Genomic DNA, 24,834 nt, shown 5'->3' with positions numbered 1-24,834 from the left:
CCAGAAAAGAAGTAACGTTCCCAGCTGTGCTGGAATAGAAGAGGCATTCAGAAGAATAGGCTGGTGTTTTACACATCTGCGTAATGAATGGAAAGACTGTTCTGCGGCGACCTCAGGCACGAGAGGGAGAACTGAAGAGCAAACGCCCTCGGCTGCACACCAGCAGGCCAACAGCGACACCAAGAGGAACACGACGGATGGCAAAGTCCCTACTCCGAAATACTAAAGTGTGTCCCTGTTACCTGGCAGAAAGCAACAAGCCATATGAGATATCGATGCTGATAATTTCAGCAGAAGGAATAGAGACTGCAAACAAGTGTAACACGTACCTGCAGGCAACCCTGTTCAAAATGCAAGGTTAGACTTAATGATCCACACTGTAAAAAACACTTCATTGGCAACAAAAGTTTGCAAACAAACAAATGCAATTAATCCAGCAGTTTACAAACACTAGGTATATAGCATGACTGCACGTTTTGCTCATCCAGGGATATCTATTTCATAACACTGAAATAATGCACTGCAGAAGTCCCTGCCACGCCATTTTGTTAAATCAAGAATTTTATTCCATATGATAAGTCCCATATACAAGTCTTAAAAAATTGCATCCTCTTCCACATAGAGAAATAAGAATATACACATGTGCAACATGTGCACATCACATTGGTGCAGATAACATATTCAGAAGACAATCCAGGCAAAAAGCTCTCCTGTAATTTACACACCTTTACATAGCTAAGATTAATATAGAGACCTGAATGGATTAGTTACAGGGTAACTGTTTGAGAACCACCCCTATAATGTTTAATATCTCATACAATAACATCGGCAGCAGCTACAAATTAAGAGTTCTGGTAACCATGTGGCTTTGAACACCTCTGTAACAACACAGACTTGAATGATGGAAGTACCATGAGAAAACAGTATGACATAATATAAATACGTTGTTCTGTTAAAATTATACCATCGCAGAATCCTCTAGGTTGGAAAAGACCTTCAAGGTCATTAAGTCCAACCATCAACCTGACCTATGGAGTCCCATCACTAAATAATGTCCCTTAGTGTTTCATTCACACACGTCTTAAATACCTCCAGGGATGAGGACTCCACCACTTTCCCGGGCAGCCCCTTCCAATGCTTAACCACACTCTCCATGAAGAAATTCTTCCTGATATCCAATATAAACTTCCCCTGGCACAGCTACAGGACATTGTCTCACATCCTATCACTTGTCACCTGAGAAAAGAGAACACCCTCCTCACTACAACTTCCTTTTCTTGTATTTGAGGTCTCACCAGGACTGCATAGAAGGGGACAGTTACCTCCCTGGTCCTGCTGGCCACACTATTTCTGATGCAGGCCAGGATGCCCTAGGCCTTCTTGGCCACCTGGGCTTACTGTTCAGCCAGCTGTCAACCAGCACCCCCAGGTCCTTTCCTGCTGGGCAGCTCTCCAGCCACTCTTCCCCAGGCGTATACAGCTGCATGGGGTTGTTATGACCCAGGTCCAGGACCTGGCACTTACCCTTGTTGAATGCCATGTGATTGGACTCGGCTCATTGATCTAGCCCACCCGGGTACCTCTGCAAAGCCCTCCTATCCTCAAGCAGATTGACATTGCTGCCTCATTTGATATCATCTGCAAACTCATAGAGGGTGCATCCCCTTATTCAGATCATTGACAAAAACTTTAAAAGAAACTGGACCCAAGACTGAGCTTTGGGGAACACCAGTGATGACTGGCTGCCAACTGGATTGAATAGAACACATTAAGAGTCTCTTCCTAACTTCTGAGATCAGGGTAAATCTGTGGAGCCTAGTTTTACGATGAATGACTAACAGACATATCTTTGGTAGACCTGAGACCAGGGTGATTGTCATCAATGCTACAGCTTCAGTGAGAAGCAGTCTTGCAACAAATAATCTTCTCTTGCCCGTATCTCTCCTCCAAGGTGAGGACCCCCGGGGGGGGTCTCTCTTCCTAGGCTACGTATTCTCCTCGGAAAGAACTTTGAACTTTAGACTTCTTTGATCTCTAGTGCCTTTGGTGCTGTTCCTGTGTACCTCCGAAGAGCCTGGATCCATCCTTTCTGTTCCCCCACCCCAAAGGAGCTGAGGACATCCACAAGAGCTCCCCTTTCCCTTCTAGTCTTCAGGGTGAACAAGAGCCTTTCTCTCCATTTCAGATGTGCTGTATTACAGTAGATTGTCCATCTCTGTTGCATCCTGTTCCATGGAGTCAATGGCTGTCCTGGTCTGGGGAGACCAAAGTGGACACAGGACCCCAGATGCAATTAGGCTTCGTGGTGCTAACGCAAGAGTAAAGATCCGTAGCACAGAGAAGAGGTGGCATAGAAACCAATTTAGGCAACTGGGGCTATTAGGGCTATCCAAAACAGTGGCCTCGGTTCTTCTCTGGATTTAGCAGGGGAATTCTTGGGTCAGATATTTGGTGCACATGATATAGATGTTGCCATAAAGAGACAGCAAAGTGTGAGTTACACGGAATAAGGTTTGGAGAATAGTTCTGCAATGCTGCACTAGCCCTGCGGGGGAAGTTTGTTTATAACCATCCTCACAGGATGCTGGAGTAATGTGTTTCTTTCTGCTGCCTCATACCTGAAGTTCAGTTTGATTTTCCTTGGCCCTGCAAGAGGAATAAAAGTGACCACTGAGAATATGAGTAATGCAATTCTGTTGTTAGGGTTTCTGCAGGTTTAAGCTTGTGTCATCCATTTTGCGCCAAGAGACCCCTGAAATAATTGCACTAACTCATTTTGTTTTTCATTACTAGCAGATGTTGCTGAGTGAAACAAGGATCCAGAGTCTTGCATAATAAAACAAATGCTGCTCCACTGCCTGTCTGCCCTGGATGGAAGATTTCCTTGTCTAGCAGAAAACTGAAAATACTGAAAGACAACAATGAGCACCTTCCCATTTGTTTTAAATATAGCACTGCAGGGCTGCTATTTGCAAAAATCCAAGTTGAATCCTGCTATTGACAAGTAGTATTACCTAGCTCCTGAAAACAGCTCCAGTACCAACAGCCTGCTATTTTCTGTGCTATTAGAAACTGTGATAGGATGCAGTAAAATGGAAGAGTAGCAGCAGTTCACAGCCTGCAGTTTTGATTTTTCATCATTCATTAAAAAATTAACTGCTGTGTTTGTTTATAAGTAAAAATGAAAATAGCAGAATTAGCATTTTACTTTGGTTAAAATTAACATGGCCAAAAGAAAGTAAGTTACTTGCAAGACTGTTCCCATCAAGGTCATTTCACAGTAAGCAATACTGTGCTAATAAATGAATTATTGATCATGTGTCATTTAACACTTGTTATTCACTGGTGTTACACAGTCAGGGGTAATTAAGTTTATGCAACAGTGGAAGCTGCTGATAGAATTTGTATTGTAACTGCAAGTTCCACTAAGCTGCACATACCAGAAGCTCCAAAATGTATTCATGAACACTCAAAATGTTTTTCTTCAGTGAGATAAGCCAATGACAGATAATGCAGCTTACAATCTCCTGAATGGACTTTCCTAACTAAAGCAAAAATTCAGAAACAGGGTGTTTACATTATCTGTAAGCTTACTTGACTTTATTACTTCGTCATAATCATGACAGTTCATAAGCATCTAAATCCCTTCCCAAACCTATTACTCTCTGCAACTGGAGCCTGTCTTTAAGGCAGTTTCCCTAGACCTCCTTCACTGGAAGACAGCTAGTCAATTCAGGTAACATTCTTCAAGAACAGGTGACTAAATAAAGGGGTGGAGAGAAGCAAGATTGGAAATATCATTTAAGGAATCCAGAGTTGTCTGGAAAACAGATGAAATGTGATGATTATCGGTTGCAATGCCGTACTAGAAATCAAATGACAATGCAGGTAACATTGCCTTTGCAATAGTATCTTATACACTCAGCAAAAGTCAGGATCAAATTGTAATCAAAGTGCATCTGATATGCCTATTCACAGAGGTAGTTACAAAAGTATTTGAAGCTGAGAGTCCTCTGCAAGACTACTCAAGTTTGTGTTGAAGAAGGGATTGTTATATATCAACATTTCAAATTAAACTTCAAAAATAACTTAGCAGATTTGCTGTAAAGCTCAGTCACCCTCATAACAACATTCCTGTATGTTTTTTCCATTCATATTTGTCATCATCCGTTTTTGTTCTATTCCACCATGGCCTGAGTTCATGTATTTAAAGCCAGATTGCAGAGCTAACTTTATTCCTGCACACAGAAACCACTGGATTTGTGAAATCATTTTATCCAAAAAAGTAAAGATGCCTTTTATGTTCTAGAAAAACAGATGTGACATAATGAGGTTACCCAAAAACTATTAATAAGCAGTAAAAATGGGAAAAAGAAAAGTTTTGCTTATTTTTCATTGTTAAGACCGTTTCACAAAGACACTCCATGACACACAATGGTGTTAAAGAACAGAACTTCTATAACTGGTGCTATTTTCAGAAAAGAAAAAAAAATGGAAATTAGATTGTTTCTTTGTGGTCTATCTGCTAATGATTTATTTGTCTGCTTCAGGAATTTCAGTTCTTCCTATGTGCAAATATCTTTCTATGTGCAAATTTCTTTCAAGAAATCTGTTTCCTAGTTAAATGGCCAAGCACAAAGAACTTCAGGAGAGTTCATCTGAATGTAAGACTCATGATCTCCAGTACAAAAAAACTTAACTGCCTACTGTTTGCTCTTTAGGAAGTGCCACTCAAAATACTTTCTATAATACAGATGCAAATTTGAAACACTGTTTTAAAACTAGAATTTATGATGAAAGACCAGCTAGTGTTGCAGTATGCTGGACCTCTAACAGAGTTTGGACAACATAGCTGTATGTCAAATCTTAGAATCAAGATAAAGCTAGATCTGAGTCCTATAATCTGAGCTCAAAATGAATGGTTCTGCCATGTTCAGAGACTGTGGAAACATGGTATGTATGCAAGACCTAGTGGAAAGAAATTTTTACCAAAAGTAATGCATAAAAAAAAAATCTCTGAAGTTACTCAGTGAAAAGAATCAGCATAAGAGCACTGTGCCTTTTCTTGTCTTGCATTCTAGGCAAGACTCCCAAATGACCTCGCAGTGTCTGTAGTCTTCAGTCTCCATGAGAAAATGCCACCTAATTTGAAACTGCACATAAACAACTTGCCTTTCCACAGCAAATCCCTGCTAGAAAAGTATTCCCTCCTGGCTGTGCATCTGGTTCTTCAGCTCATTTGGTTGAAGGATGTCAAAAGGACCATGGTAACCTCAATCAGCTCTCGATCCTTCTAGCCTAAGAGATTGTTATGCAAGCCTACACTATCCCTTGATCTTTCCCATAATCTCCCAACACATGGAGCAAAAGTCTCCTTTCCGAAGAAGATGTGGAAAACTAAAGTGGTTCATTTAGACGAATGACATCCCTCCCAGCTGTCAGCCCAGCGAGAGGAAATGGACAGACTGCTCATCCTGCTCCAGAACAGTGAGGAAAAAAAGCCTACAAGCCCAAGGAATTTCATAAAATGTACGTTTATTTATGCATTGAAAAATAGCCCTGCACTGCTCACCCCCCATAGCACCAGGTAACCGTAGGAAACTCAACATGTAGTTTGAAGCATAGACCCACTAGATGGAAATAACTAGCAAATTGTAAGGAGGCAAGAGATACAGACAGTGATGGTATTGAAGTACAGTGATAAAGCAACAGAGGACTATCCAGGCCACCTCAGTCCAAGTTTGTTAATTTCAGTCACCTTCCCTTCTTCCCAAAGACCATGGATTTCTCAGTTGAAGATAGAAGTAGTAATTTCATACATTAAAAGTTAAGCAATTTTAAAGTATCTGATTTCTGACAGAATTACCATTGATGCAGCCAAGTTTTAGGTAATTAATTTTCTTCACCATGGGGCTTAGAAGGTGCATGGTTCTGAAATGTTAGTTCATGGCATGACCATTCATAACGTCGTTACTGAAACTTGATTCCTTGAGCCAAAGGTAAATCCTTGCTGTAGTTGATTGTACTGGAAGAGAAACAAGTATTTAGAGACCAGGCTTGATCACTGAGACAGATTATGCAGCCCACTTCCCAAGTACATTGCTTCTGACCACTGTTACATGGATACAAAAGACTTCTGGGAGTGGTTTGTCTGTTCAAAGACATGAGCTGTCTTTAGTTCAGTTTTCAGAATAGTAACCATGTACAGGGAAAGACCACATTCCCTGTGCTCTCTTCCTTGGTAGATCAAAGTATAATCCCTTATTTCATCTCTTAAGAACAAAATGTCCATATAGGAAAATCAAGGTGTGACTTCTCACATTCATGTGTCTTCACATGGTAACCAAGTTAGCAAAGGAAAATGCCGGGGAGGGAATGGGAAAGATAACTGCTAGAGGCTAACCATCATCAGACTCATTGAAAGATACCCAACACTTAAATAAATTACGCACTCATTGGCAATAACAGCCCCCTCTCTGTGGGTGCCATTTCAAATATTTCCCGAAAATTTTCAGTGATCTAATTTTTAGCTTGGTTTAAGATCAGGCAAGAGGGGAAACAAAAAATAAATAAATTATGAAACAAATAAACCATGCTTAAAGAATGAACTCTTTTTCCAGCTCTTACAAACTGCCCTGTTCTGTAAAAAGAGGTTTTCCTTTTGAGGAACAGTGAGTAAAGGTAGGTCTTTAAAGAAATCATCTTCTATTAAGAACACAGATGTAAATTCTTACCTGATGAAAAAGCAAAACTACACTTTTACATGTTTATCTCACATTGAGTGTAATAACCTCCTGTAGTCACAGATTTACATGTTTTGGACTTTAGCAATTCTATCTGTAATTTACATTTATATGGAATTAAAAATATCTGTCTTACCATGTTGATCGTCTCATATAAAGTTTCCATGAATCACTTCCAGATTCTCTTCCCCCACCAGTGTGCTTTTCACCACCTGTAGGAGAAAGGTTATAAATGAAAATGGGAAAATTTTCTAGAGCATGGAAATCTGGACTGACTCCAGGAGGTGAGACATTTGTAAAAACTCTTGGGGTAAACTATTCCCTCTCCCTTGTTCTAAACCTGAAATAATTACCAGAACACCACTACGTACAGCTCCCACAGCTAGCTCTCTCCCTGTTCTCAGTCCAAAAACCATCTGTCCAAAGTTGAAAGCCTCACCATGCTGGCACCAGAGAATGCTGTTTTAAACATATTTTAACATAAGACAACTGTACAAGAATGTGCTAGTTCTTATACTGTTTAAATGATCAGATAAATATTTCTTCTTTCCTATCCCATTTTCTTTTGCATATAAAAAAGGCAAAAATCTTGTGAGACTCTCACAAAAGTACTTTATGCTGTAGTTTTTGTAAACACATGCAAACATATACAACAAACATGTTGAAGACTGCTTTAACTAAAATTTCATTTTAAACAGCTTTCCACTCAGACATATTTCTAAACAAGTTCAGAACATAATTCTGAGTTACATTACCTTGATGGAGGAACCAAAGTGATACCAGTCTTTGATTTTTAAGTATTCCATATATTTTTAAAAGATGAAACCCAACTACCTCTAGTCATTTTTCTGTTTTCTGCTACAGCAGTGTAATTCAAAATTAACTTCGTTCATTTCTTCAGATTTAGTCACTTAAATGGACTGATTAAAGTCTCGAAAAATAAGATGAGATCTAAGATACACTAACTTCACAGTAATGATGCTTTATTTTTATTTCCACTTGAAGCTCTTCTTTGCATGAAAAGCTAATGCAGCCATTAGTTAAAAAATCCACTCAGCATTAAAAAAAAGAAGCCTTAAGAATAATACCAACTCTGCAGAAATGGTAGCAGAGAATTTCATTGTTTAAAGGAAAAAAAAAAATATACAGTGCAAGTAACATACCAAAAGCACCACCAATCTCTGCCCCACTGGTTGGGATATTGACATTCACAATGCCACAGTCAGATCCCTTTGGCCTACGAAAAGAGATAGGACACAATTACTGCTCAGGATCAGGAAAGGCTCCTTCCCTAAAATGAGGGCTGTAAAATGTTCAACTAGCAGTATGTATAGATATGAAAAGACACAAAATACAGCAATCTTATATCTTAAGAATGTAGAAAAATAATTTTAATTATACCCAAGCCATCGGAAAATCCTTCCCAAATCCTTGGTAAAGATGCTGCTGGAGAGACCTTGTTTTACTTCATTATTCCAGGCAAAAACCTCCTCTTCCTCCTAGAAAGAAGCATGTCAGTAGTTAAACCACACCTTTTAAAAGCAAAGCAGTTAAAAAGAAGTTCTGTCAGGAAAACTCCAATATGCTACAACCAGAATGCACATACACTGAGTACCACTTGGCAAATACACATGCAGCAAGTCAGAGAGAGAATATTCCCCCTGACTGCACAGAAAAACATAACCTACTCTAGAGCAGGCAGACATGAGCAACAAAGATCTACTCCTGTACAGACTCTCATCTTAACAGCAGCGTTCTTCACAGAAAACATATAAATGTAGCTACACAGTGAGGTAAGCTATTACAGTCCATGTCCCACAGTACAGAACTATGGTTAGTGCTTCTTGAACTGTCAGCACAGTTGCATGAACATGACACATATCAGAAATTGCTCTGCTGAAATCCCTGACACCAGACTATTTTCACATTGCTATTTTACCTTAAATTTCAGCATATACAGTATGGGAGCAAATGTCTCAGTGTGCACAATGGGTGCATTATGTGGAAGGCCAGTCACAATGGTTGGTTCAACGTAGTTTCCAGGACGATTTATAACCTTTAAAATATATAAAAGAAGAAAAAACTGACTAACTTCAGCCAAACCAGTATCCTGCTTAGTACCATTGCAGGAAGGGAATCATTCATAGTTTGGTTACTACAGCTGTACCTATCAATCAGAAATCGAAGGTCAGATCATCTGAGCAGATAACTTGAATTTTACTCTTGTTTACATGTTTAATATATAGAGGCATTATTTAGTCTACTAAACAGGTAACCAAGTCTCAAAGTCTACCAGCTGACAAAAAAAAAAAAAGTTCCTTTCTCCTACTTGTAAGCTGATGAGAATTTAAGGCACTGGGAATAAAGATGCCTGTAAAAACAAGATTTCTCAGATCATTACATCCAGGAGAATTAAACATCACATATGATGAAGATGAGGAAGTGACTTTTTGAATCTCTAACATTTCTTGAAGTTTGATATTGTGAACCCAGGCACAGAACAGTAGTTTTTCTTTGTCATGTGTTTGTTAGGCACTATTTACATTGCTGTTTGTATTTTCATTACGTGACTGCAGAGTAAAGCAAGGAATGGACAAAGGCTCATTGCCATTTCTTGGAGAAGTTCTAAGTAGAGCTATCTTTACCCTAAGCACAGGATTGCAATTCGGACATTCTTTGACTGATTAACATAACATTCTGTAATGGATGACATGACAAACCGAAATGCAATCTTGGCCTAAGCTACCATGTTTCTGTATTTTTTTCCTAGAAAACTAACTGTAACAGGGAAAATAAAAGTAAGTCACCTTTCCACCACAGACCACAGAGCCACCTTGTTGTTTTGCTTGTTCTACTGCATCAAGAAACATTTTCACTGCTTCTTTGGTATGAAGAGGCCCATACAGAGTGTCAGCTAAAAAAAAAAAAAAAAAAAAAAAAAAAACACCACAGACACACAAAATTCTTTCAGGACAACTTTTTATAACATCTTTTATCACAACATTTTGAGAGTAACTATTTAACCTGTCCAAGATGAACAGTAACAGTAGTAGCTAGATTCTCCATCTTCCTTTCAGGGTTCGTATTCCAAATAAAACTAGGTATATCCATTCCCTGGTAAACTGCTAAAATTAGGTATCTTTGACCTATAATCACCTTGGAATTTAAATGAAAAAATGCATCAGAAATGTGTCTCCTAAAGCCATGAGTTGGGAACAGCTACTTACAATCCCATGGATCACCAATGCGGACCTGGGCATAGGCCTTCGCAAGCTTTTCCACGACCACATCATGGATGCTCTCATGGAGGAACTAAAAACAAAACATGGTAAGAAGGCTGAAAGACAATGAAGGCTATGCCACTAAGCCTGATGTAATGATGAAGGAAGTGCAAAAGTATTATTGCTCATATTCAGCAAATACCGTATTTAAAACTAAACACAAGAGCAAAGCCTGAGAGCAGCAGCATCACCATGAAAGCAAATCATGAAGATTTAAAAGAATCAAAGAAAAAAAATACATTTTAATTTAACGCCATTACAGATCAATAATAACCACATATTTTGTAAACTCTTCAGCTAAGCATTTTAGTACAAATACTCAAGTGATTTTTATTGTTGTAATTTGAGGAATCACCACCCCTCCTATCTGCCGAAGGTTAAACCACATCTTTCTTTACAAAAATTTACCGAATCAACCCAATTCTGGAAAAAAATTACACAAACACATGTGATACATTTAAATTTTCTCAAAGTGATTGGTAAAAAAAAAAAAAATCAAAGAAGGAAAAAACATGCAAGCAACACATGCACCCTTGCACTGCTGAAATTTAAACTCCACAAACCATAATTTGAAGCAGGCACACACAAATGAGTTCTTGCAATGCAACAGAAGAGAAATACAGGAATTATGATGAGTTTTATTTTTGAAAGTTTTAGGACCATGTGAGAAATAAATGCAAAAAACTCTCTGGAACTAGAATTATAGTGACAAACCATAATTCATCTGCCAGACAAACTGCCATCGTATTTTCCTATCATATTGATTTTAGTCAGAATAAAAATGTCTAACAAATACTGTTTGTTGTTTTCCACAATATTAGTAATTGATAGGCATTTTCTGAACTAATTTGGAATTAATTTTAAAGTCAGAGCTACCCAAACAAGTTCATACACTGTTACTTACCAGTCTTCTGGCAGTTGTGCACCTCTGACCCGCTGTTCCCACAGCAGCAAACAGAGCAGACGGGATGACAAGGTTCAGATCTGCATCTTCAAACACTTAAAAGTTAAAAACATCACTATGTTACTTAAATAAACAGACAAGTTGCAAACTGGTGTTTATGTGCTGAAGGTTCTCTAAACTTACAAAATCAAAAACAGTAAACAGAATATAATGAACTCTGATAGGCTGCTTAAGAAGCATTAGGAATAGCAGCACTAGCATAGTACACTAAGATAGGCAAAAACACCTCAAAACGCCCATTGCACCTGGAATTAGACACATGCAATTGGACATAAACACAGCTTCGAACCTCAGAGTTTGAACTAAAGAGCCTATCACGATAAAGTTTGCAAAGAAGCTCAGCTTCATTTTAATCCAAAAAATTACAAGCAATTTCTTGCCACTTCTTCATGAGAAGAAGTCTAGTTGCATAAAAAAAACAATGGTAAAGGATATCTTGATAGCATGAAAAAAAAAAAAAGTAGCTGAAAGGCACAGGTACACAATAGTGTAAAATACAAATTAGCTGAACAAATTTATGTGGCTAGAAGACATGAGAATGTTATATCAAAGCCTGTATGTATAAGCCTCAGAAGACCCCCAAAATATCATTCAGCTTAACCAGTCCCACAGAATTCTCTAAGTGTCCAAAACTATTATTAAATCTGGAACAAAGTCCAAGCAAGCAATTTTCATGTAATCATTCAAAGTCAACTTCAGAAAAAGGAGGACTTTTATATGAAAAAGGAAACATTTCTCTAACTACAAAGCAAGTTTATGCTACTCTGTGCCAAACAGCACAGGCAAGAAAAAAAAGACACTGATTATACCAGATTTTCAAAAGCGCTTAATATTCTAGATAGGCAACAACATTTGTTCAATTCACAGCAAAGGTGAAAAAGAAGGCTGTAACACAGCCTTCTTAGAATAGCAGCTTAGGTATTTAGTTTGTTTATATTTTCTTTCTGTCATATCGCTCAGTTTTACAGAACTTATGTCATATTTATCTGGGAATCAGAACATGCCCTTAACTACATAACCCTGTAAAACAGGCTATTGAAATGAATACCTACATGCTTTACATTCAAGTAAAATACTATCTTAGGTGTCATATATATGTCTACATATATACGTAGAGGTACCTATTCTAAAATGCTAAAAATGTCACGTTCAGAGTAGATCTAAATTTCATTAGCAGCATTGTCCACATCCCATTACATCCCCTACTGCTTCACCTATTCCATTCTTCAATTCAAAAGTAATAACATTAATTTGAATTCTCATTTTTATCCTAAAGCACTACCCCTCAACAACACAGAAGACAGAAAGAGAAAAAGAAACAATACAAACACATTCCACTAAGGACTTTTTAAACCCCCAGTGTTTAAAAAAAAAATAAAAAGAACAATTTATTATGAACATTTATATACTAACTTTCAAATAACATCTATGGGACTAAATTTCTACATTGCATATTACCAATAATGGCATTGTTTCCTCCCAGTTCCAGCAGACTTCGGCCTAATAAAAACACACAAAAATTACATCAATTGCACATGTGTTTATTGCGCATTTCAGCAAAATCATCTCTAATTAAAGCTACGTTTCATTACATGTATTTTTCTGGATAGACAGTGTAGTCAACTAATTGCATTAGTTAAAGTAGAAAAATATACTGTAGAAAAATATACATCTATCACATAATGTGAAGAAAGATACCTGGAGAACAGCTAGAGCAGAAAAAAAAAGTTTTTAAAAAAATAGGTAAAAATAGCACTGGAAAGGAAAAGAAGAAAGCAAAACAAACTGCAGGATAAATAGTAGGAGGCAGATGAAGAAGAGGAATAGTTACTATTCAGACCAAAATGTATAAATGAAGAAAATAACACTTAAGCAGACTTGTTTATTTCTCTGGCAACTGTTTTATCTCGAACCTGAGAGAAAGGATCACAATCTACTTCTGGGTAAACCTTTGCAACATGTTCTGAATTTTTTTGACACTAACAAACTTCAAATATGCAAATAAGAAAGTCCTGTTCACAATGCTTTCTGTTTATAACTAAAAAGTTAGAATCCAGCAGCTGTGCATGGACTCACAGTTATGCATCTCCGAATATCTAAAACAAATCTGGTACCTCAAAGGTCCTAATTTTTCTTCCATATTTATAAGGAGTAGAAGGCAAAGGGGTATTTTTCCATGAATGGAGTTGCCAAAAGACCATAGGCCTCATCTGTCCATTTATAAATCTCCATACAATACAGCTATAGAAACCTCCAAATTAACTGCAGGACCATAGATTTGTGAACATCTTGGGAAAAAAATCCTGAACTGTGACTGAACTAAATGAAAGATGTAGTAGCTAGTTCTGAGCCGTTTCCTCATCCTACTTTCATCAAGCTGAAAAAAGGTAACAAAGGAGGTAAGTGAAGTAAGTTGTAATTTTAAAGTACTGTGGGGCTGCCCTATCTTTTGCAACCATGGAAACAAAAGAAGAAAAGACCCCTGACACTCACCAAATCTCTCCTGAACCATAAGCGCTACTTGTTTGCCCACTTTTGTGCTGCCAGTGAAGGACAACAGGTCCATTCTCTCGTCTCTTGCCATTGCTGTCCTGCACAACAAGATATACATTTATTCGAAGAGCAAACAGCTAGAAAAGACGCTCACACCTTTCATGTACACCAAACATAATTAAGTGACTGAGCAGACATCAGGCAAGCTGCTCATTCAGGAAAGAGGAACAACTGCTTCCCTCCTCCGTTTCACGCCAAACCATACGTTTATTGCCTGTATTAACTTTGCAATTTAGTCCAAGCTACACAGTGAGACCAGTTCCCATTGCTGTGTTACCTAAGAAGATAAGCACACCTATGATTTTTAATGGTTACCATATATTTTGTTTTCACCTATCCTCCTGAAACTCTCAAGTATGTATTTGTATTAGGAATTTCCACATTGTAATAATCACATGGAACACTTTTAGTCATTTTGCATTTATATGCAAGTGCACAGTCCCTACGTGAGCATGGCAAATGGGGAAGTATTCTCCTCTACAAGTGATCTGAAAGACTAATGGGCTAGAAAGTGAAAAAAGTGTATGATTAGTGGAATTTTACGTTGTACTTGCCTGTACAGGCAACTCCTGGAGATCGGATTAATTTTAAAACCAGGAATCCCTCCAAATAATATTCTTTGGCCTCTATCCATATTCGCAAAACACAAGAAATGTTACCTACCCAATGTCTGCTCCACCACAGACCAGAGAACAAATTGCTCCAGGTATTTTGTTATCCTCTAAGACTTTGGCAATTATCCTAGAACCAAAGATGCAAAAATTTCAGAGATTTCTGACAGGTGCATATAAAAGGCAATGAGCCATTAAAACTATCTGACCATGCACATGAAGAAGAATCAGATTAAAAAAAAAAAAAAAAAAGTCTTGCAGTTAATAAGTTTTTAAAAGACACACACACTTCTCCATTCAAGGACCTTGGTGTTACAGTCACTGCTCAGGCAGAAGTAAGACTCAAAATTATATTCCATATGTATCCACACAACTGGCACAGAGAAACATTAGATCAGTGTGTAAAAACTTTGGCCATATAGTCTTTCACTATTAGAAAGAGACATTTATATAACTTAATGAAGTTACTTAAAATACTTACAGGTAGCTTGCGGCCATGTTCTGAGGCCCATTTTAAAGTTACAAAACATCCTAGTTAGTTATTTTAAAGGGAACCTTTGATATTTAGCATATAAAAATAAATCTTATTTGTAGCTTGCGATAGATAAGTATTGAAAATGCTAATACAGTAAAACAACGTAGCAATAAACCTAGAGTAAGTACCACTATGACATTACATTTCAGAGTTCTCATCAGAAATGGGTTTTGAACCCTGGAAAGGTATGTTGTGATGTTAGTAGTTTTGGATAATAAGGACTGTGTGAACACATCCAGAGATACGTCTTCTCAGCGAGACAGAATTTGCCAAAAAACAAACAAAAAACAAAAATAGTGCTGATGTGGGGCTGAGACTCCCAAATAGACTATTCTGAAACATGAGTGTGTGATTATGGGTAGGTGAATTTCATGAGCAATTAATCTTTTACAGAGAAGCAAGCCACAGAGCTTCCTTTTTCAGCTGAAGCACAGAACTGGTCCCAGGAAAAAACTGGCAATGGTACAGGTAACATGCTATATATACTGTATACTGTTACATTTTATGTAACAAGGGGAAAGTGCTTCTTACCACTGAGCACTGTCTCAGACAAAAAAAAAAAAAAGTGTTATTTAGAAAGTTAGACAGAAAGCAAAGAAACCAGAACTCACTTCGTAACAGCAACACTAACGAGGGATGTTGTAGGAGCACCTTTCCTGAAAGGGGAAAAAAAAATAATTATTTAAATATGCAGTTTCATGGTATGTCAAATACAGCAAACTTAGACTGGTTATCAGATATATGTTAAGACAATTAATGTGTTTCTGTCCACAGCTGAGCATTCAGACCTTCTGCTAAGCCCAGCGTGAACAAGAGCTAGGTCAGATATTAGAGTGAAGCAGTTAAATGGAAGCGAAGCTGGAGCGGAGAAAGAAAGTAAAGTCACTTATCTAAATTCTTAATTTGAGCTGTATCAATTCTGAATATATATATATAATATAATATATATATATATAATATATATATTATTTTATTTTTGTCAGTATCAGTGTTGCAAGACCTAAACCTTGTTTCTTCACTAACTTGCCATCTGGCTGAGCCCTGTGCAGGTCTGGATCTCAACACTTCATAAAGAAGTTACCAAGGTTATCAGCAAAGAATTTTTTTTTGACTACAAGTGAACCTTAAAAATAAAAATAAATTAAGCCTACATAAAATGGAATCAAATACACAGATACAAGTGACATTCGATAACAAGCACATGCCTGAGATAATAGCTCTGCAGTTTTAAAATACTGTTAGTACATTGGAGAGCTGTATCTTACCAGAGGCAAGCGTTTCCACAGATCATTGCTATTGCACTGTTCCACCCATAAACTGCAACGGGGAAGTTGAAGGCCGTGATGATTCCCACTAAGCCAACAGGATTCCACTGCTCTATAAGAGCATGGCCAGGTCCTGAAGGCAAAGACGTAACATACCGCAATTTGCAACCACTGAATGTTTTTCAGAAAGGAAATCACAAAGCCCTGTGAACAAGGGACTTTGCAGCACTCCTCTGTTCATCGGAGCGTTAACTTGTGGATAGCTGTATTACAAGCTGTATTGTTCAGCTTACTGGAACAAGATTAACTAGACTGTGAAAAAAACTAGTAATGTGGCAGCATGAACTTTTGCTATTTTAACTCTTCAGTATAACAGAATGCTGGTTGCTTATTAATTAGTAACTGACAAAAGGCCTCTTAGATCTAAGTACACCGACAAACTTTTTACATACCTTCCTCTAGCACCTTCACTACAGAGATGGCAAAGAGAATCTAATGCTTCACAGAGCAGAGGAAAAATCTCTTGCCTCACTTGATACAAGCCATAGGACAGATACTTCTGGCAGTGGTGTTACTGCCTAACAGCACATTTGTTCCTAGACAACATGCTCCATAAATAACTCACAGCACAGAGATTTTGTTGAGGTATGTCACTATATATTTAGGATATTACAACCCCATCCCTTCATTAATACAAAAAAATTAAAAAAAAAAAAAAGAAAATTGCACACATACTTACTTTCTGAAGGCAAAATAGGTCCACCAATCATTCGGGACAAACCAACAGCATAATCACAGACATCAACATACTCCTGTACTTCCCCAACACCCTCGACATAAATCTTTCCCATTTCCAATGAGACCTGAAAACATTAAGTACAAGACACAATTTTTTTTTTTTTTTTTTATTCATATTCATTTCCAATACGTTTTGTCTCCTACTGTTATCAGGTTTATCTGTACACCAGGTAAGATTCAATGCAGGTTTTTTCACTAGAAGAGATTCACCTATTCCTAAGATATTCACAGCTTAAAGAAAAAACACAACAGACGACCAGATTAAGAGTCACATTCCCATACAATAGGAGGAAATTAATAGAGGAGATTAATCAGCAGAAGAAATTAATATATTTAAAGAAGTATCCAACAGCAATGAGAATCATAGCTTTGGATCAAAGAACATTTTTGTCAGGTCATTTGCATACACTCTGGATCAGGTGTGAAATAAATCGGAAAGGAGGGACTTCTCTGCTCCAGCAGAAGAAAATAGTCATTTAGATTTTTTCTTAAGAAAACTACTCATAACATCTCAAAGTGAGTTTGAGAGATCCAATTTTCAAACATTGCTGAAAACAACTGCTCATTTTTAGTCTTTTAGTGACCCCGGTGAGGTGTTTAGTATCAAGGTTTTTTTTTTCCCTTTTCTTCAGAAGTCAGTCCTAAGCTACAGCCTTCTATTCTATTAAAAGCATGTATGCATCCACAGCAGACATATTGTTTGCCAATGAGAGTAAGTTGATATTTGAAGATATTTTCCTCCATAAGTAAGGAAATTCACTTACCTAGGAACTGGAAAGTTACCCATTTACTACTACTTAATTTTGCAGTGATGCTATGATATCTACAGGTAACTTTATGCAAATATCACCTACCACTTTAGGCTGAGGATTGTGCTTTTAAAAAGCTGTTAAGCAAGAAGTCAGGTTCAATGATTTTATCCTCCATGCAAAGATTAAAATAAAACTGACTAAGCACATTTCTAGGTACTGCTATGATGCCTGTGGTTTCAAAGCCCTGCTAGGCTACTCTGCTCACAGGAAAACTGCATATCTGATTTCTGCTTCATCCTAAAGAAAGGGGAGACATTTGAGAAGGGAGAGACCACAAGATTTTATGTAACACATTATTTATTGGGCACAAATCATTTAGAATCTGAGCATCATACTCAGCAAACAGGATGTCTGGCCACCTCAAGACAGAAGGAAAAAACCCTGTGGACTGCTATTGAGAGGCACCAGATGTATTTACTAAGAAACAAATTGGTGAGCCTGTGAAAGTATTAGAAATACATCTGAACAATTGGAAAGTACATTCTGAGGGTAGGCTGGAAAGTTTCAACTGAATATGTAAAGGTGAGTTGCCATACTGCTCCCTTTTACATATGCCAGTTTCATAATCTACAGCCAAGAGAAGTCTGAATACCTGAACACCTACCACACAGCTTTCACCCCAAGCTTCATCCCCTATCCTGGAAGAGCTGAACGGGCTCATTATCTGTTCAGGAAAACTACAAACACACAACAAGGTTTCTCTGAGGAACATACAAACTGCTGTCTGTCCACACACTGGGGAGCTATAATGTTTTTGAATACAAATGTGCGTCTGTACCACAGAAACTATCACAGGGAGCCAGCATCTAGGGAACTAGCAGAGCAAAGTTTTGTAGGTTAACAGTATGGGCTTGACTACATGTGGAGTTATTCAAGGATAGCTGTTTCTGAATAGCAGCACATACTGGCAAGCCTTGTAAAAGGAAACTGGCCAGCTCCCCACTTGTCCCCTTTTCTTCCCTAGCAACTAGTGAGTGTTTTAAAGGAATGGTCCTTCAACCTTTACATCCTACACAGCACTGCAAGAAGATCTCATTAAGATCATCTCACCTTCTGAAGCCTTATATCTCCACATGTCAATTCTCAAAACCCTGCAGAACACCAGAAAAGGGCTCAAGATTAAAAGCTCTGTGTTAGAGAAAGATCTTTTTCAGGATATCTTGAGTATATGACGGTGCTCTATCTGGCAGGCCAAGTGGGAAAACAGCATGGCAGCAGCTGTAACTCTTCCTAGCCAGCTTACAGGATCAGAACAAATTACACTTGTTTCCCCCACAAGAAATACCATTTTCAGTGTAGGATGTCAGAATGCTATAATACTTTTCTTTTTTTTTTTTAATCTGAAGTTCTTCACGCAAGTTAACAGAACCAATAGCACTTTAACGGTTATTAAGGTTAGTATTGCAGAGTAGTACATTAAAACAAGAGCAAAACAGTTTTGACCTTTTTTTCCCCCCCTCTGAAGACAAGCTGCTTCTTAAAACACCTTACCAAGCTTCCTAGAACTTTGATTTTTTGTCTCAGGGCATCACCGATCTGTCGTACTATTTCTCCACGCTTCGGTGCAGGGATCTAGTCAAAACAAAAGAAAACATAAGAATGCATTTGAGATAGAACATCTGTGACTTCTGCTGCATACATTATGCTCATTTGCTACCCCTGTAGCAAGAGATCACTGGTTGCTGTAATTCTTCTTCCTCTTCTCATAATTATGCATTCATTTTTATCTGCTTTACAATAAACTCCTACCTTGCAGAGACTAGTAACACTGCACACATTTATGCCTGTTCAAAACTTCAATTCCATTGAATACTGACAGAAGCAGGCAGATTTCTAGTTCTTAGTTCTAATACTTATGTTCAGCTACACCACTCACAAGGCCCCAAAAGAATCAGCTGGACCTCAAGAAACAAGTATTTTTTTAAAGCATTCTTAAAAGTTTCTGAGCTTCTGCAGTGTACTTAATACATTTCCAAACTTTCTTTTCAATATAACAATGGCTATCGACACTTATTTTGTTAGCAGATGCTGAGACAGATAGAAGCTTCAATCCTAGAAAAATTAAACCCACATACCAAATATTAATATATTTTTAAGATGTGGTACCAGTATGTTAAATAATAATCAATGGCTGGGATCAATAATAAGCCACTTTCTTAAAACAACATTTACAGGATTAAAATCTGCTAAAGAGCAGGTAGCTGGAAAGAGAAGAGAGGAATTCATAAATGAAGCAAGCATACGTCTTCACAGGCAAAATCTTTTGGATGAGCTCATTAAAACCAACAAAATTCACAAACTAAAAACAAACAGCTTTGAGATGAGATTTTAAAGCACTAGACCTGTTGATTCTTTTTTGTGTTAGACCTTTCAGATTATCTCCAAAGACATTATGAGCAGGCATCCACTAACTAACATATTCACAAACTGTAACAAAAGAACATGTCTTAACATATCCTGAGACAGCTGTTGAATTTGCCTTAAACTTTGTTCTCTTCAGGTCAGGCAGCCTACTTTGCTGGATCAAGTACAGAATGAATGCCTGATACCTTACAAAATTCAGTTGTATCAAAGAAATGCCAGGTATCTGTAGAAGCAAGCCTTGTATGGCCAGCAAGAGAGCAGATGATGCCTGGAAATAGCTTGGACAGGGACATTGAGAACTACAGCTTCCTAAGGAGAAAGAGCTTAGCTGTTGTCTGATACAGCAACATAACACTAAAGCTTTGGAATAACATAGCTCTTTTGTGAAATATCAAGATTCACCTGGTGGTCAAAAAAGTACAGTCAAAACTATTAGACTTCCTTACCCCTTGAAAGCAAGATTATCACCAGGAGTTAGATATCCAAATATTCTGCGAAACTCTCGCAGGAGAAAGCATGCTGCAACATGAAGTTAAATATGCCCGAAGTGATAATGTGCTTGCTTACAAGGTTTCTGAACTTCAGCAGATCTGCTGGCGATGGCTTACAGGCACAAACCTATGTAAAGGTGCCAGATTTTTCAAAACAAACATTTTGCAAAGTCAATGTCCTCATCTTTGTACCTTAATATAATGAATGCAAGTTGTCTGTCTTTGTTTCTTGGTCCTCATTACAGATTTTTGCTTCAATGCAACATATAGAACATGAACATGTTTTTACACCTCCAACCAACAGGGCAACTTAATGGTCTTTAAATGCCAGAGATACACTATAGAAGATAAACACTATTAAAGATAATTCTGTTAACTTACATCAGCCCAGACTTTCCATGCCTCTTTAGCCTTCTTTACTGTTTCTTCATAGTCCTCCAAGCTAGCCTACATGAAGAAGCATGTCAAGGAAAAAGTTAGTGATACATCCCCCCCAAAATGCACAGAAAAGATTGAGCACCCAACTCAAGCACTGGATATTTCTAGTGGATAATGCTGCACTAAAAAATACCACTTTCTCAGGAAATTTATATCCTGTCACAGTTTGATTCCGAAATGGCACGCTGAGCTGTTTCAAGTTGCTGTGAAAGAAAAGCAACCTAGATAAAAATACGCACTGCCTAACAAAAAGATCTTAAGCTGAAATTTTCTTTCAGATGGCAAAGGATGCTCCACAAATAGTAGTTATAATGAAGGCATTCATGATACATTCATGTACCATACTTTGTCTTAGATACTACTTCTATGAAAGATATTAATTGAAGACCATGGGGACTGCCCTATTCCTCCAGCCTCACGGGATATCAAGAGCTAAAGGAACCCTCCTATGTAAAAGAGTAGGTTAGCACCACCGCACTACTCTCACACCACAATTTTTCACAAGTTTACCATGCAAATGCCACACTGCTCTTTCACACCTGTTCTCCACCCCCCAGCTTAAGACTACACCTCTCACGGCCATACAACTCCACTGGGAGGATGCAACCCACCCCCATCCCGCAACTCCCTCCAAGGCGAATGGAAGCGGGGGAGAGCCCCCTCTCCTCCCAGCACGGCTTGCAGGACAACGGAGCACAAAAAGGCCAGCAGCCAGCAGCTCGGCAGAGGAAGGGGCCGGTTCATGGCGAGCGGGCAGGTAGGCTGGGGGCGAACCCCTCAGCCCACGCCACCCAGACCACGACCCTGGGGAGGTTTGCGAGCACGCAGCCGGCCAGTAGCGGGGCTGGCCTACCTGTCTGACGCTGGCGATGGGCTCGTTGTTGGCGGGGCAGTAGGTCGTCACCACCTAGAGCGGAGCGCAGGACGGGCGGTCACCGGCACGGCCGCGGGCACGGCACCGCCGCCTCCCCCCTTTTCCTCCCTCCACGCCCGCTCCCCCCGGCCCCGAGAGCCGCCGCACCTGCCCGCTGCCTCCCCAGCGCCCGTTGTAGACGCCCGGGTTCTCCTCCTGCAGGCCCAGCTCCCGCAGCCAGCCGTACCGCGGCTGGCTCACCAGCAGGGTAGACATGGCGGCCGCCGCCCGCAGCGGGAGCAGCGGCAGGGAGGCGGCAGCGTGGCGCAGGCCGAGCATCGCCGCCGCAATGGGGCCCAGGCCCGCCCCGCCTTCGGGCCGCCCCCCCCGGCTCCCGACGACTATTGGCGGGGACAGGCGGCGCCCCCCGGCACCCCCCGGCACCGCCCGCGCCCTCTGCCGGCCCCCGGCCTGCCCACGTCCCGCCACGGCCTGCCCGGGGAGCTGGAGCACCGAGCCCGGCCCCGGGGGCTCCTCTGGGAGCTGTTTGATTCAGTTGTTTTCAAGTGAAAAACATATTTGGATGATGTAAACAAATATACACTACTATAAAGTAGTCTGGCACAGTTCAAAATCAGTACATGTCATTGTCTTCACTGCATAAAAGATCAAATTTTCACTCAGAAACTGGATTTGGATACTATAAAACTTGTAGCAAACAGTCAGTAGTCCATTCACCTCTGGAGGAAATATACAAAGAATCCTGAACAAAGCAGCTTGAAAGGGAAATCAGCATATCTGAAAGATAAAACTCTTCTCCAGTAGGAGGATGAAATCTTACATCTGTCCAGAGAAGGAGCACAGCCAAGAGAACAGCAGTACCTGCTCTCTTCGGCTGCCTTGACATCGTGCTTTTAAAAACTTGACCTTCAGGAACTATCCTACGAATGGTACAGTAGATCAGTCCCCAGAGCTGTTTGTTCATTGTCTTGCCTGCAGAGCCTATTGAGAGGCTCTGCCTGGAGCTGCAACAACACTATCCACTCTTTTCACGTGGCCTACCAAAACCTGACAGATAAGTTTCAGTTTCATACCTGACCTGGAGTGAGTTTGTTTTGATCTAGCGACCCAGAGGTGTAAAGCATCCCTTGAGCTGTTCTGTCTCCTGATGGCTGTTAGACATAGAGCAAACCTTCTTCTCAGAAGGTTGATTTAGTATAGATCAAATACATGGATGAAACGGGTTCCAACTGCCTGAACAGCATGAAGCACCTGGTGAAGCTGGAACTTCAGCAGCCTCATGTGCCTCAGGGAAGAACAGGCTTTTGAAAGAGTACCTGATTCCTTTAATTGAGAGGCCTTTGTGGCCATAACTGTCCTTGCATATTGTTCACCCAGCACGATAAATCACCAACAGAACAGCAGCCCTCAGCTTTGTGTTTGAAGTTGGCAAGAAGCCTTGTGGAAACTGAAACTTCCCAGAGATGACCCTCACAGAGCCTGGCTTTGATGCCTCCCAATGGGACAACAATAAAGAGACTGGAGAGAGAGACTACCACAAGGACACAAACTTTCTTTTAGTATTAAATAACAACATTGTAAACACACCACCTCACGACAGTCAGGGTCCCAAAGGCATTAATAAGCCTTGATAACCAGTGTCATCTGAGGCCTCCAGCCCTCACTACCACACGCCGACCATGGGAGCAGGCACTTATTTAAATCAGCCTTTGGTACCTTCCTGTCTGAGCTATACTGGAGTCATGGTCCCACTATGGATTTGGTGAGATAGACTCTGACCTGGAGGCTGCTGACCTCAGCCTATCATTGTGGGTCTGACTGTCAGCTGCTGGCTTGGTCCTGAACAGCAGGCTGGCTTGACCTCAGACCTGCATTGCCCCTGCAATATGGTATTCACCATGACTTTGGGTGGTAGGTCCCAGTACAGCTGGCTGCACTGTTGCCTCTGGCTCTCTGCCCATCAAGGGAGCCATGGGCCCTTGCTGAGTGAGGACTGGTTTTGTACTAAGGTCTCTGAGAGGTGGAAATTTCCAAAGCATTTTGTAATCTTTTGCAGACTTTCACCTTTTTTTTGGCATACCATGTGCTTAAAGGGATATTTCAAAATAACCTAGCTGCAAGATGTCTCCAGGCCATGGATTGGATTCTAGAAAAAAATAAAATAAAATAAAATAATATAAAAATGGGACTTAAGTATCTAGCCTCAGTAGCTGATGTTTCAAGCAACATGGTTTCAGTTTCTAGCTCCTCTGCTTTCTCTGTCACCATAAGTACGTGGTTTTTCCAAGCTGTGACTGTTGGTAAAGTAGCTATTGGTCAAGCAAGAAAGAAAATTGAAACCCTGGCACTGTGCCTCTCTTGGCTCTGTTCATCTTTCTTGCTAAAGGGTGTCCAAGCAGTTCAAACTGTCAGTGTAACAGTTGGTGCCAAAGTCCTTCTAGGAGGGATACAGAGCTAACTTGTCTGTATCATATTGGCCAGTGAAGAGATATGTAATGCTAGCTCTGTGAGTCATGTTGTTTTTGAACTATCTGATGTACTGAAGATGTGATTAGACCTGCATGAAAGTTTAATGTAGGTCCCAAGATTTTTTTCCAATCATGCTGAAATCCACATCTAAAGCCAGGTATGCCTCTAAAAGCTACAAGTGCAATAGAAGTGTGAATTCAGGCCATTACCTGAAATACAGCACAGACACACCATGTGCTACTGTTCCACACCTGCAAAGTAAGAATAATAGCAGGAGTGTTTAGAGGATATATAAAGACTGTGCAGCAGGGAGCTGTATGAGACAGAAAAAGGCTCTCTCTGATCACAGTATATATTTTTCTACTTGTTCTACATGATCATATTAAGCTTGATACATAAAATCTTTAAAGTGAATTTCAGTACAAAATTACCTGTCTATGATAAGCCGAATTTGTAGTGTGATCATGCTAACACAACTTGCAGCCCCCTTGATTTGGATGTGTTTTGTCCACTTGTGAAGGCCTAACTTGGAGTATGTGACATTTAAAAGTGGTCATGAAACATTATTCTGCTGCAAGGATGTAATTAGGGTTGATAAAATGATCACTGCTGCCAAAGCTGTCAAATGGATATGAA

The 24,834-nt window shown here is 39.5% G+C and overlaps 1 protein-coding gene across 1 annotated transcript; it reads right to left on the bottom strand.

Moving 5' to 3' along the window:
• Positions 1-5,518: 5,518 nt before the first annotated feature.
• Positions 5,519-22,095, bottom strand: ALDH7A1 (aldehyde dehydrogenase 7 family member A1). The gene is made up of 18 exons (XM_035562592.1): positions 21,877-22,095; positions 21,709-21,762; positions 20,799-20,864; positions 19,054-19,134; positions 16,692-16,815; positions 15,953-16,085; positions 15,299-15,343; positions 14,205-14,282; positions 13,482-13,579; positions 12,447-12,488; positions 10,929-11,023; positions 9,971-10,055; positions 9,551-9,657; positions 8,683-8,799; positions 8,145-8,242; positions 7,907-7,980; positions 6,880-6,955; positions 5,519-6,025 (listed from the first exon to the last, which is right to left on the bottom strand). The coding sequence occupies exons 1-18, from the start codon at positions 22,045-22,047 to the stop codon at positions 5,971-5,973; spliced, it is 1,599 nt and encodes a 532-aa protein (XP_035418485.1). The 5' UTR covers positions 22,048-22,095; the 3' UTR covers positions 5,519-5,970.
• Between the last annotated feature and the right edge of the window lie 2,739 nt (positions 22,096-24,834).

The sequence above is a fragment of the Cygnus atratus genome, chromosome Z (assembly GCF_013377495.2).
Source record: "Cygnus atratus isolate AKBS03 ecotype Queensland, Australia chromosome Z, CAtr_DNAZoo_HiC_assembly, whole genome shotgun sequence".
NCBI lineage: Eukaryota > Metazoa > Chordata > Aves > Anseriformes > Anatidae > Cygnus > Cygnus atratus.
Note: the sequence above shows the minus strand (reverse complement) of the source record. Positions and strands in the feature narration are given on the sequence as shown.